Raw genomic sequence first — 15,225 nt, 5'->3', positions numbered from 1 at the left:
TCTTAATTTAGGCAACGCAGGTGGTTGCTGCTGTTCTTCCGGTTATCATAATCTATATACTTTTTATATGTGGTGTAAATATCTCCAGGTAACGCGGTGATTTTTTTAAAACCCTACATAAACACAAAAATTTGACGAAAAACAGAGTCCGTCATTTTGTATCGTATTGGTCACAAATAAAACAACTGAGTCGTGAAAGTTGATTGTAATCAATGCTAACAAACGGTTTAACAATTTAAGACATTTTTGTTCCTATTGAATCACTACTAAACATGCTGAATTTCGACAAAAATTCAAAGCGGGCAATTTGCGCCAAATTTGTTCAACATTGATGGCTATGTATTTTAAATAAAAAATTAACCTATAAAAAATTTTTCCGTCAAAAATGCTTTAATGTGTTGGCAACAACTGTGCAAAGTTTCAACTTCCATACTCAAAAAAACCATTTTCGAGGTTTTGTCCAGCTTTTTTCGATTTCATTCCACTGTGCGTCGGCAGCATTGCTTCTTAAATCGTCGAATCTTAAAAATCTTTAAAAAATCTCTAAATTGCTGACATAAAATTAGTAGGCTAGAAACTTCACTGAAAATAATTCATGATAGAGTAAAGAAGAGAACATTAGCATAGTAACGGCTTTCGGTCATTCCATCTCGTAGCCGTATCTAAAGGCGAAGGCAGTTTCTCCCATAGATCTGTATATAATATCTATGGTTTCTCCAGTCATCCTGCTGGGATATTCAGCTCATAAGAAAGTCGAAACGAATACTTCTGACATGAAGACGATAGCTGGATGGCAGGAAAACTTTCGTTGCCTGTAGACACTAGCTGGAGGAGCACCTGTCAAATTTTACTAATTTGGATAAATGCCAAGGAAATCTCAGATCCAAGTGGGTATTGATTTATATTTAGAATTTTTTCCTTGCTTTTCAAAATATAATCAATATTTACCTGCCATAAATTTGGTTCATCTCATCGACCGACATTTTCCAGATTTATTACTTGAATACTATTACCTATTATTCATGTAAAATATTTTCTAGGTCATATCCGATCTTTGTTGCTAAATTTTTCCATGACCAGCATAATTCCCCCGTTTTCCATAAAGTAAGAATGTTGAACCATTCTATCATTATGTATAGCATATATGCTTATGCATAGGAAGCACTTTGTCTACAGCAGAGTTTTCGATAGAACATATTTTTTCATCTGAAATGTTGTAGATTCTTATTTATACCAAGGAAATGAAATCTACGGTGTTAAAAGATAAGGAATGCATATTTTCCACGTGCAATAAGTGCAGAGTCTTTTGGAAGTGATGCTAAAAATTATTTACATCCAAGTCAGACTTTTTAAAATACAGTTTTGTAAATTTCCTATTATTTTTATAGGTGTAAATAGCAGGATTTGCTGTTGACACGTGTTTTGCTATATTCTCCCTATGCATAATGAACCCATGCTTTTAAGTTGCAGTGGTTAATTAATTTAAAAAAGTAATACTGACATGGCGAAGTACCCATTTCAAATATTGCTAAAAATTAAAAATGGGAATACGCATTCATTACTTCAGGAAGTCACAGTTACAGTTAATAAGTGATAATAAATGTTCTTAGGTATCTAGACTTTTCCATATTTCATTTCGTACTCTGGATTTTTAAGGAAAAAAATCATATGTGCCATTATCATAGACTGACACTATTTCAATATGGTCCCACCATTTTATTGTTGGTACTCTTGGAATGCTCTAGTTTCCACACTTTGCCTTCCATTCTATTAAGACATCAATTAAACATAGCGGGGGCTTCATTCACCTTCTGACCTATAATTCCATTGTTGAAGCTAATTGCCACCATAAATGGCTAGAAATACCACTCTCCCCCATCTGTGGAATGTTGAAAAAATTGGGTAGATGATGCTCCTTCACTTCTAAAAATAAATACACAAGGCCAGTCGTCTCCCCATATCATACTTACATGCACTATCACCACTAAGTATAATATACTGTCCTGCAGTTTAAAGGCAGCCATTTAAAATGAGTTTAATCCTCCTTGGATTACAAGGAAATACCTTTTAATTACAATAATATTGTGTTATGCTCGATTATTTTAATTTTTACTCTTAAAATGGATACATATCTTACGCATACAAAATTACAACATATAGTACAAGCTTTGATTATTGATTAGATGACAAATTTAAAAAGGGAATGGGCAATGGAGCACAGCACTGAAAGCATCATGGCAAATTTGATAGTGAAAATAATAATTGAATCTGATTTACCATATGGGATACTGGTTTCAAAACAAAATAAATCACTGAAAATTTGAGCCACACGAACTTTATTCTATCTGTGTGGAGCATGATATGCAATATTGGATAAAGCTCCACAAAAGTTTGCAGCAAAACTTTAAAAAGTTCCTAGTTTAATCATATCACATTCAATGAAATGCTATTTCACCAAATGTGCCTTGAATTGCTTTGTAGCAGAATATTGTATGAACCACTTACTATGAGTACATGTATCACTCAAGAAAACTAGTGAGTTACACAAAAAACGTATTCATTTACAACTACATGATTATTGAAAAAAATTTATATACATTGATTCCTTATTGTATTATGCACGGACATATTTAACACTTTGAGTGCAGGCTGCTAAATTAAAAGCCCTACTAAAAAATCCAGCCATTTTTACTGTATTCGTGCAATTTTTTAAATATAAGCATCAAAAATAGATTTGTCAATGTGCATTTCAATGTGGACTTTGCTCTTTTTCTTTGAATGATTTGAATACCATTTATTGCTAAATTTTGAATACATAATTTAACAATGAAAACCTACTGTTTTTGAACAATAAAAAAAGTTGCAACATAGGATATATCGCCATAACATGCATAATAATGTTTTAATACGCTTAGTTTGAACTACTTTAAGTATGGAAATAATAAAAAAGCATTGTTCTAAGCAAACCATTATAAATACTGGATGACAAAAAGGGTCAATGCACCCTCAACGAACAGTCCATTGGCGCAAAGAATTTTCACACAAAGTGGCCTAAGATGAGGATGCCGGTAGCTACAGAGGACTTTTCGCCCTCAAGACATAAATTGAACTCTTTTTCCATTGAGCAGTTGATTTTTAAAAAACAGAACCCCTAAGCAGTGAACTGGAAAAGAATCACGGGCGAAATATTACGGCTTCACGCATGCAAAGCCAATTAAATGGAAAGACGTAATATTACGTCCATGGCAATCCTCAGAAGGATTATCAGGACGTAATATTACGTCCATGGCATGCATAGTGTTGAAAATACAAATAATTGCGAAGAAAATAAAATGAAAAAGAAATGAACAAGAAATACCTCAAGTGAGGGTATATTGCCATTCAACTACAGAGATACACCAACAGATATGAACGGGAATAATTCAGAGATGAATATATTTTCTCATAAATATGCATTCATTATCCTATCTTATCATTTACATGTAATAATCAGTAAGCAATTAAAATGTTATATTTGTACCTCCAGACATGATCATAAAATCTTTTTTATTCCAGTTATCCTTTCCCTTGGGCTACAACCTTGTCGCGGTGGAAAGGCTTGCGCACTCCTATGACCCCTAGAGCTGCACTGGCGGGATTAATTCTAAATTATTCCCGGTAGGGCCACCCATGCCAGATAGGTCGAAGGGTAGGAGCCAGACGAAAGGTAGTCCACGTGATGGTGTCACGTGAAAAACACTGTTGGAATGGAAGTGGGAAACCCTACCAACTATCTCTTCCCTGAACACATGGAGTACAACCAAATGAGCCTCGGAATCTCATCGCCCGGGACCCGTCCGCAAAGGGCAGGTGTCGGGCACGGCAGCGAGGTCGGCAAGGTCCTCGGGGTCGTCAACATGCGAAATCCTTGCAGAGACTTATCATCACCATCAACAGCAGCAATGAAGAAGGAAGAAAAGAAGACCAAGAAGATGGAGAAGAAGAAGTCGGCTTTAAATGTAGGGACGTGGAATGTGAGGACTATGATGAGGGCGGGGAAATTAGAAAATATCAAAAGGGAAATGGATAAAGGGAGGATAGACGTCTTAGGATTATGCGAGGTGAGGTGGAGAGATGGGGGGACTATTGGAGTGATGGGTATAGGGTTATATATAGTGGGGGGGAAGAAAGCCAGCGAGGGGTAGCTTTAGTATTAAACGGGAAGATGGGTAAGCGTGTGGTAGGTATTGACCAGGTAAGGGATAGGATTCTGGTGGTAGAAATTGAGGCGCGGCCCACCAACCTTGTGGTGGTCCAGGTTTACATGCCCACTAGCAATCATAGGGAGGAAGAAGTAGACGAGGTGTATGAACAGCTCGAGGAAATAATTAGAGACACACCGGGTAAGAAAAATCTGGTAGTGATGGGGGACTGGAACGCCTCAGTCGGGGAAGGGAGGGATGGAAACGAAATAGGAGATTTTGGTCTAGAAATACGGAACGACAGGGGAGAGAAAGCAGCAGAATTTTGTAGGAGAAACAAATTATTCATCACAAACACGTGGTTCAATCATCATAAAGGGCGAAGGTACACGTGGAAAAGTCCAGGATGTGCGGGGAGATATCAAATAGACTACATTATGGTAAGACAGAGGTTTAGGAACAGTGTGAAAAACTCGCGCAGCTTCCCTGCAGCGGATGCGGATTCGGACCACAATCTAGTGCTCATGAAATGCAACGTAAGATTCAAAAGACTTATGAAAGTTAGGAAGGCGAAGAAGTGGAACGTAGAAGCCCTGAAGGGGAGTATGAGGAGAGAATATCAGGAGCTAGTGGACATTAGTATACGGGAGATTGAAAGTACCAAGACGGTTGCGGAAGGATGGGATAATATAAAGACGGGAATAGTCAAAGCGGCGGAGAAGTCAATTGGTTACGTTGACAGTAGAAGGATAAAGAAGCCGTGGATAACGGAGGCAATGGTAAATGAAATGGAGGAGAGGAGGAAGTGGAAGAACATGGACACAGAACAGGGCAAAAGAATGTATAGGGAATTGAATAATCGATTACGACGTGAAACTAAGAGGGCAAGGGAGGCTTGGTGGAAAAGACAGTGCGAGGAAATGGAAAAGTTCCAGAAGGATGGAGAAGTAGGCGCGTTGTACGCCAAAGTTAAGTCGCTATCGGGCGGCAAAAGAGGACAAGCCATGTCTAAAATTAAGGCTAAAGATGGGAGGATGCTAACCGAGCGAGAAGAGGTACAGGGTAGGTGGAAGGAATACGTGGAGGACCTGTATGACGGAACGAACAGACCAGAGAGATTGACTCTAGAGGAAGAAAGTGCAGTGGAGGAGGATAATCTTGGGCCGGAGATATTAGATTCAGAAATAGAGAGAGCACTCCGTGATATGAAGGCTAGGAAAGCAGTAGGCGTGGACAACATCCCGTGTGAGCTTCTGAAGAATCTAGGGAAGGAAGGTAAGAAAAGGTTTTTCGATTTAGTGCGCAAGATCTATGAGGAGGGATGTTGGCCGGAGGATTTCGTGAAGACGGTTTTAATTCCGCTTCCGAAAAAGAAGAAAGCTGTGGAATGCGGAGATTATAGGACTATCAGCCTAATATCCCATGCGGCTAAAGTAGTGCTGAGGATATTGAACAGACGAATGGAGGCGAGGGCAAACGAGTATTTGGGCGAAGATCAGTTTGGTTTCAGAAAAGGGAAGTCAACTCGTGATGCAATAGAAATAATGAGGGCCCTCGTGGAGAGGAACCTAGAATATGAGCAGGACGTATATGTGTGTTTCGTGGATTTTGAAAAAGCGTTTGATAGGGTGAACTGGGTCAAGTTAATGGATATTCTCAAGAGAATAGGTGTAGACTGGAGGGATAGACGACTGATTCGTAATCTGTATATGGCCCAGACTACGCAAGTGAGGATAGCGGACGGAGAATCTGGGTGGGCAAGCATTGGCCGAGGTGTGAGGCAAGGATGTCCTCTATCGCCACTGCTCTTTAACGTGTATGCTGAAGAGATGGTAAGGGAAGCGTGGGATGAGTTAGAAGCTGGGATAAAAGTGGGAGGAATGATGTTCAAATCAGTGAGATTCGCGGATGACCAGGCGTTGATCAGTCAGTCAGCAAGGGGGCTTCAAGCCCTAGTGGATGTGTTATACGAACGTTGCGAGGAGTTTGGGATGAGGATTAATCACAAGAAAACTAAGGTAATGCGGTTTTGTAAAGCATCACGAGCGAGGAATGTGAGACTCAAGATAAAGGTAGGTGGTGAAAAACTTGAGCAGGTTGAGCAATTCAACTATTTAGGCAGTACGTTAGAGGAAAACGGATACAGTAGTAAGGACATCAGGAAGAGAATAGCATTAGCGAAGGAGGCGTTCATGAGCAGGAAGGAGCTTCTGAGAGGATCGTTGTGTAAGAGTTTAAAGAAAAGGTTAGTGAAGAGTTTGATTTGGAGTGTAGCTCTCTACGGTGCGGAAACGTGGACTCTGAGGAAAGAAGACGAGAGAAGATTGGAGGTGTTCGAGATGTGGGTATGGAGAAGAATGGAGAGGGTGAAATGGACGGAGAGGAAAAGGAACGACGAAGTGCTGGATATGGTTGGCGAGGAGAGGCAGCTTTTAGATGAGATACGCAGGAGACAGAAGGTTTGGATGGAGTTAGTGCTTAGCGGTGAGGGGATGTTGAAAATGGTGTTGGAGGGTAGAATGTTGGGGAAACGAGGGAGGGGAAGGAAAAGAATAGGATTTTTAGATAGATTAAAAGAGAGTAGGCCTTACAGTGAATTAAAGAAGGCAGTGCTGGAAGGAAAGGGAGGCTCCCAGATCACCACTTCAGTACTCCATGGAAACCTACCTTAATCGGTAGACTACTATAATAATAATTCCAGTTATAATACGACTATTTGAGACGAGATAATGAAATAATTATATTATTTTCATACGTAATGGAAAAAAGTTACAAAATCTGGATGGCTAATCTGGATGTACCAACTGACATATTGTAGCAGAGGCATAATTATTATCCCTCAAGAACTACGCTAAAAAGTCATTTACAATGAGCACCAAGTAAATATTTCTTAGTATGATATTAGCAGCATAAATATATATTCTTTTGGAAAAAATATACATAATTACAACCAAATTTTTGTTGCCCCCAGGTAGCAGAGACAATAGATATTGTTTATCAAACAACAAAATTACAGAATTGAATAAGTAGCATTTATAAATGCCCTATTATAATCCATTTGCGGGTTTACGTCTGCGTGCTTAATATTTGTCTCAACGTTTCATTCCACTTACTAGACATGTTGAGACAAATATTAAGCATGCAGACGTACACCCAAAAATGGATTATAATAGTGCATCTAATTGCTGCGAGGACCTTAAAACTAAAATTTATAAATGCCGAAAATAAAAAAATGCTGTAAAATCGTGTAACAAAAAATAAAAAAAAACCCAAATCTTCCTTGGACTGGGGTTCAGTCCAATGAAATACTTGATGAATAAACATCCATAATAAACATTGGTCCCACATTTAAAAGCAATCCCAGAGAATGATGACATCAAAAAGGCATGAAACAAAAATAATTACATTTCATATACACCCATGTCTCGCATAGCGCAATTTCGATATAGCGCAAATTCGTTCCTCGGGGAAACATTGCAACGCAGTGTAGCCTAATCTCAAATCTTAAACGCTCCCATGATAAAACGTGAACTTTTGCTAAGTACACACAAAATTGCTATCATTTTACGCATATTATTATTGCTTGCCTCAAATCTTCTTTTTTGAATATTATTAATCGAAATCCGTTGCTGTGCAATGGCCAAAAGTACTACCTACTCGTCATTAGGTCCAGATAGCCGGCCTACCGAAGTAATTTATCTCGTCTCCTTAGCAGCGTGGTAATAGTTAATTTAGATCATTAATTAAGCATGGGGCTAGTGGAAATGAGTTTTTTTTTAAGCAATACTGTTTGAGACGTAATTTTTGCCGTCATAGGTTATCGGGCGATTGACTTCCCGGTAGAGGGTCTACGCTAAAGCCGTCAAGGTCATCGGATTTTCACGGGGGAGGAATGGAGCGGTGGCCGAGTTGCGTATCAATGGCATCAACACATAAAAGGGTCCGCTATAGAGTCTCAAACACATGGCTTTGTTCCCTCCCTGCAGCCGTAGGCCTTCTGCGTCTCAGGAATACAGTTAAGCAGTGGAAGGTGATTTAGATAGAGCCATACAGAGTAAAAACAAAGAGAATATGGCAAAAAATAGGAATGCGGGTAGAAAAATCAAGAATTTATCAAGTAAAACCATAAACCTAGAAGAAAAATTGAAAGAGGTCAATTGCTTTGAAAATGGAGAGCGTCAAAGCGATATTGCGCGGAAGTTAAAATGCACGATGCCTTATTCTGAATAAAGACGAAGTTAAAACATCAGTGACCTCAGCCGCACCAACTTTAACCAAGCGGTCTACACATACGGAAAGTTCATAGTGAATCAGTACAGAAAGACGAGAGTGGCAATCACTCCGAGACATTTAGTGAAAGCTCCGGTTGGTTCCAGAATTTAAACGGCAAGCAGGTATTTTCAGTGCGGCGATATCAGGTGAATCTGCAAGTGTTGATAGGGCAGTCACCGCAACATTTTCTGATGAACTCCAAGCTGTGATTGAAAGTGGCTCATTTCCCCCTCGACTAGTTTTTAGTGTTGACGAGACGATATTCTCTTTGAAAAGAATGCATTCTCGTTCATTCATTTTAAGGGAAGGAAAACCAGGGTCAGGCTTCAAGGCAATTAAAGAGTGTTTCACGTAGCTGATAATGCCTCGGGGGACTTCAAATTAAAATGATTTATCATTCATAAACTCCGCTAGCTATGAAATAGCATTCAAAGTAGCATTTCCCTATCATTTCGATGAGCGACAAAAGGGCCTGGGTGACACACACAATAGTTGTTTTTAGACTGGTTTGAAAAATCGTCAACTGCCGGCAATGCATTACGAACCCCTGATATAGCAGATGTTAGCCCACCCGCACGACAGGAGCGAATTTCAAAAGCACGTAAGAATTTTTTTAACGTGAATAAAAGTATTTGAAAGCTTGCATACTATCTTTAAAGATATTTTAAACTATAATAATGTATATAAATAACGTTTTCTAAGGCTTTTTATGGGAGTATATGTTTTAGAGGAAATTCTATATCCAAGACCTGTGCTACCAGGAACGCATCCCTATCTTTGCAATGTTAAAACGCTCTCGTATAACGCAAATTCGTATAGTGCCAAGACCCCAAGGAACGCATCCCTTGCGCTATACGAGACATGGGTCAACAAGTATATTGTTTAACCATTATATTTGCTTTACTCCTTGAAAACCAAGTCTGCAATCGTGAAAATAAGGTAACATTTAATGTTGTTAATAAATTAACAAATGCCTACTAATTGGAGTCAACTGAATATTATACAAAGAATATGTGAATGTTGAAAATGCACAGGCGCATGAATGGATGAAGGCAATGATCTTCTCTAACACCATAGAAAATTTCAGAACGACCAAATAGAATAAATATGGAAAAGGTTACAAACATATGAGAAAATGAATTTAAGAACTTTTTTAAATTGCACAAGTAAGACATTTCTCAAATGTCTTCAATTATATAAAAAATTGAAACAAAAGAAATCTCATCTAAACCTTTCTTAGGGTATGACTTAAAAATGCTTAATTAAACTCTACGTCACAATTAAAATATCCATCATATCATTGAAATTAAAAATCTTTGTCGAATATAGTGCACTACACAATATTATGCCCACATCTTTATAGTTGCAAACTACAGGAAAATTTCTCAAGTACAAGGGCCAAACAAGATCAAAGCAATGAACCAAAACAAAACAGTGTTCACCAAAGGGATACAGAAAAATGAGCATATCCGGCAAAATATAATTCTAACAATAGGAAAAGAGCAGCATATTTTACAAATCGATTTCTGGGCACTATGGCCTTCAGCTAAATAAAGTGAGGGATTATATTGCTAAGCCAAAATGGTACGTTGCTTCCATATACTTATAGCAGGCATGACATGTAATTTAAATTTTTATCAAAAATAAAAAAATCTCTACAGCATAACTAATGAAAGACTGATTTAATTATTTGTCCACAAAATTATAACAACATGCATCTAAAAATGCGATTAACAACCTAATGAAAAAGTGCCACTTAGCAAACATGAGATCAATAAAAGTGGCCAAGTACAATCATAAGATCGGTGTAATGGTGGCACGAAATACAAATAGTAATTAAGGTAACCCAACAAAAACTGCGAGGCTATATAAAAATATAAGAATGTAAACAGAATTTCCCACTCCAGGACTGTCTTCATCACAATCTCCAAAGTATATCAGGCCAAATTCATCTCTGAAACAAAAAATATAAATTAATGGAATAAAAAGTAGTGCAATCACAAACAAAATGCAACGTCAATATTATGTCAATATTTATAGTGAGATAAAATATTACCTCCATTTACAAAAATGCAATGGCAGTAATTATAAGAAAGAATTATCAAATATCTTCGAACAAACATGTTCCAGAAGAATCATTTATGAGCGAAAAATATTGCAAGACTTAGACTATTGTTTGGAATTTACATATGAATCACTGGATTGGTATATCGTAAATTTGAATACAGACTATCTTTAATTTCCTGTCATTATTTCTTCTTTAACTTCAATATTTATCCAGAGTTTCATAGTTTTGAATAGTCACCTTCTTAAACTTATGACATATAAGAATATATCAGATCTATAACATATGTTATCTTTTGAAAAGAAATCTGCATCTCATAATTTGAAGAAGTATTTTTGACTTCCAATGAATGGTTGAGGATCCAATGTACTAGAAGTTTCATTTCACTTCTACAAGCAAAACTTATCTCCAATAAGTAGCCCACTTTTAGGAAACTTTGGAAAATTAATTTACGAACAAATCTTTCAATTACACAAAACTGTTTTGATATTTTAATTTATAAATTAACGATTTATTTGCTAATAAAGCTTCGAATAATGATTTGATTGTTTTATAATTAAATTATAAATGCCTGATAAATAGATATATGACCCACCTTTGCCTTGGCTAGCAGTGTTCCCATCACATAGTTAGAATAGAGAGAGAGGAGTGGTGCTTGCAGCTGCAAAATAGCTCTTCCTCTTGTGGATCCATCATAAGCGATGGTACTAGGGACAGCTGCCGCAAGCCAACATACCTTTGCATTCAGTGTCTTCCCATTCAATGCATAATCGATACTCCAATCTAATCCCTCTCCCCTCTTCCTCCTCTCCTCCGCCTCCTCTATAGCCCTCATCCACTCACGCTCTCGTTCCACATCTCCCTTGCTATAAGGCGTCCCCTCATTACAAAACACTAATTTCAGGGATAACTGTGAGAGGGCCCAAGCTAACCAAGCACATACGGCTTTCTCCCTATCATCAGAACAATCCTTTGCACCCAAATACACAGTCTCACTCTCATAATCACAAAATGCATAAAATCCACTCCCTTTCCCCTGAGTCCCATTCATTTCCACAACCTTTTCCTTCATCCTTCCAATGTCATAAGAATCACTGTCCACCATCACCCTCACCCGATCATTCCCACTTAAAAACTTAATAATGCAAGCAGTACATTCATCTCCATTATACAGTCTCTCATACAATCCACGCATTCCATCAACTCCACTTTCATAAACTATCTGTGTCTTTCGCATCATGGCGTCCACGCACTCCTGCCTAGCTCTGGCCGGATCGGATGCAGGTTGACTTAAAGATGCCTCCCCAATAAGACCACACTTGATACAGGTCACATCCTCTGCTGTTGACGTCACGGACTCTTCCAGACAACGCAACAGTGCATCGCGTCCACGCACTTGCTCTTTCAGTTCCTCCAACGATGAGCTCAGCTCTCGCACAAGAGATTTCATCTCTCGCCTCAATGAGTCCACAGAGGACTTGAGAGATGCAATATCACATTCTGGGCTAGCCACGGGTGTCACATGATCAGTGCTCCTACTCGAAGATGCTTCCAGACGACGCAAAATAACTTTATCTCTCCTGTGAACCAATGTCACCAAATTCAGAACTCTAGAGCGTTCTTCATCATCAGGGAACTGCCGCACCATCTCCTCGGCTGAGGAAAGTGCACTCTGTTGACTGTCATCTGCAATGTCTGTATCAGCCCCTCTTGCTAATAACTCCTCCACCCAGTCAGTTTTTCCAAGTCACACACCAACATGCAAAAGTGTTTTTTGCCGCATGTACCTAACATCAACATCTTCCAACATGTTCAACAGCTCTTTATGCTGAAGCAATGGACCAGTAAACAATCCATTTAAAAGCCTCTCCTCAACAAATTGCTCGGCGCCGCTAGCAGAAATGTTCCTTGCCATTCTTTCGAAAGAATGAAATAATTATTTAAGAGTATGTTGGATTCAGAAAACATGAAGATTCCAATGGGTACCAGGCGTGATGGCGTTGGTCAGCGAGGAGTAACACGATCTCAGTGAAAGGATGAAATGTTGACTGCAAAGAAAAAGAAATAATATGAAATTATTACCTTAAAAGATGTCAATAGCAGATGGGGAACATAACAACTAAAGCACCAGCGTGACTTGAGAAAAAATATCTCGCTTACTATACAACGTTAATTAAAAAGTAAAACGCTCTGGAATGGCATTTTTGAAATTCAACCACTTACAACCATCGTTTTATGAGGAAATAAAAATTCCGTTGGAGACCAAAACAGACATATCTACGCTGAGCATGTCGGGACAGTTTTCTACCAAGCAGGAGTACCGATCGTTTCTTATGGAACCTATAATAATGAGGGAAGTGAGATTAGGATGAAAATAGAGATATTATGCTCGAAAATCTATTATGTAACATGATGAGATGGGAAAATAGGCTGCTGAAAAAACAGAAAAAAGAAATAAGAACGATAGATGAAAATCAACAGATTCAGGTGCAACACGGTGGAAGTTCGAAATGTTTAAATTACAGATGGTAAGTCTTTTCCACAGTATTTAATGTACAATTCTTGTACCGGATGATAACTCTGTGAGCCGAAACGGGTCATACGCATTGAAATGCTGTAGAAAAGTGCTGCCCTCTTGTATTCAAATAGAAAAGAAGTTCCTGAGTAACAACTTAATAGCAGATGCCATGGATGGAAATACATAAAAAAATTATACATATTTGCTTTGTTACTTTCTGGAGGGCAATTCAAGAGTAATATTTATTTCATCAAATGAAGCGCAATCTTATTCCCTTTGGAGAATTATTACATTGAAAGCATTCTTACGCCAGGTTTTCCTCCTCACTTCCTTATCTCCTCTAAGAAATGTTAACTACCATAGCTCTCAATTGCCTTCCCCATACACACCATCACTTATATTATGTTACTTAAGTTAATCATGGGACCACCGAATCGACGGCTTAAGCCTAATGTTGAAAATGGACAATAGCTCCTTTTAAAAGATTCCATCTGTCATGTACAATTGGTGATCCTCTTATCTCCATCCATCCATCATAACATCTTTACGCTAAAGCGAAGACGTGGCTAGGATGGAAGCATTTACGAAAGGGCGATGAGCTTCAGGACAAAGCCAAAATTAATGGAAGTCATTGGAGGAAACAGCCTACGAAGAAGGCATAGTAAATCGTGTCCGCAGGCACGACCAATTCCTCAATCGCCGATGCAATTATGTCTAAAGAACACCACAAGTGTGCTCAATATTTAGCAAAGGAATAATTTCTAATCTATCACTTCGTCTTCTGTCCATAACCCATCGGAAGTTGAAGAAAAACAGCCCTACTATATTATTGAATTTTATAAGCTGCGATATTCCCACATTTCATAGAACTTTATCTTATGAAACTGTTATTTTTCATAAACTTATATCCAGTTATTGAGAAGCAAAACCATGTCAAAATCCATTTCTTAGCATGGGATTTCCTAAATATTCCAAGGCAGGGCACCCCGGGTAAGGAGATAAAAGATAAGATCTAGAGCCCCAGCTGATGGCCCCAATCATCCCACCCCACCCCTGCTTGTCTCCCTTACATACTTCTCCCGTCCACTTCTTATCTCCTTCTGATATCCTAATAATGTATCTTCGAAATTTCTCATCACCAGTGTCTTAGTGTACATGAATTGAAACCAAAATGGAAGCTATGTAGAACACCGTTGGAAATTTAAGTTATCTGCTTCTTATGGCATAAATTATGATTTAAATTCTTCACGATATTGGCCCTACCTACGTACTCGATCTCGTCTAGTTTCTTCGGTAAAAAAAAGGTCCCTACAGATATTAGAGGCGGCCTCATATTATATTGGAGAACAACTTTTCTATCTTTCACTCAGCACACGATGAATATTTTTACTTGAGAATAAGAATAAACTATTCTGTCAGCAATTAAACAGTAAAGTTTGTCAGCTAAACAACGCTCAGACGACTAGAGTACAGATGCAGATATTGGGGAGGGGTAAAGGTTCACATGCCCCCCCCCTGATTCTTCAAAAAATACAAGTTTTTTAATATGGTTATCATTGCGTTTGTGTTGGTTTGAGTATTAATCATAAAATATCATATTAGCAATAAAGAGAATATTTTGGTACAATAATTGTCGTATGTTGTTCATTATCCCAATTGTAATAAGACCATGGCATTCACAGGTAGGATATTAATTTAAGTGTGATTTAAATGAACGTAAGGCGAGCCCTATCACTCCGTGCACATTCTCTTATCTCCCCCAAAATACACTCAAATGCCTCTGGAAGCATACTTTACATACAGAAGGCAACGTAATTATTAAAAGGGGCATGCAGTTTAGACACTTCATCTCATGCCACAAAGTAAAATTTGAAGGAAAATAAGATATATGAAATAAAGACAATGGATTAAAGTTTTATAATAGTCGTTAGTCATAATAAGTGAAATATTACAAGTTATTAAACTGTAGATCCCCCAATTTTCTCTTTAGTAAGGTAATGAGTTAATAAAGGAAGAGGTATGCGGGGTTAGGTATGAGAAATGAATGAGCCCCAAGTTCCTTGTTTTACTTTGTGGAACCACGATCTTCCAAATAAAGTTTATTCTAATTATATTCGGCCACAACCATTAGTATACAATGGCCTTGATCGCCTCTTGTCACAATTGAAACAATCTCCTCCATCTCATAA

At 38.2% G+C, this 15,225-nt stretch overlaps 1 protein-coding gene across 1 annotated transcript; it reads right to left on the bottom strand.

Moving 5' to 3' along the window:
• Positions 1–9,254: 9,254 nt before the first annotated feature.
• LOC124173326 lies at positions 9,255–13,722 on the bottom strand. The gene is made up of 2 exons (XM_046552856.1): positions 11,114–13,722; positions 9,255–10,407 (listed from the first exon to the last, which is right to left on the bottom strand). Exons 1-2 carry the CDS (start codon positions 12,164–12,166, stop codon positions 10,402–10,404), a joined length of 1,059 nt encoding a protein of 352 aa, XP_046408812.1. The 5' UTR covers positions 12,167–13,722; the 3' UTR covers positions 9,255–10,401.
• Between the last annotated feature and the right edge of the window lie 1,503 nt (positions 13,723–15,225).

The sequence above is a fragment of the Ischnura elegans genome, assembly GCF_921293095.1.
Source record: "Ischnura elegans chromosome 13 unlocalized genomic scaffold, ioIscEleg1.1 SUPER_13_unloc_4, whole genome shotgun sequence".
Classification (NCBI taxonomy): domain Eukaryota; kingdom Metazoa; phylum Arthropoda; class Insecta; order Odonata; family Coenagrionidae; genus Ischnura; species Ischnura elegans.
This window is presented reverse-complemented; position numbering and strand designations above follow the sequence as displayed.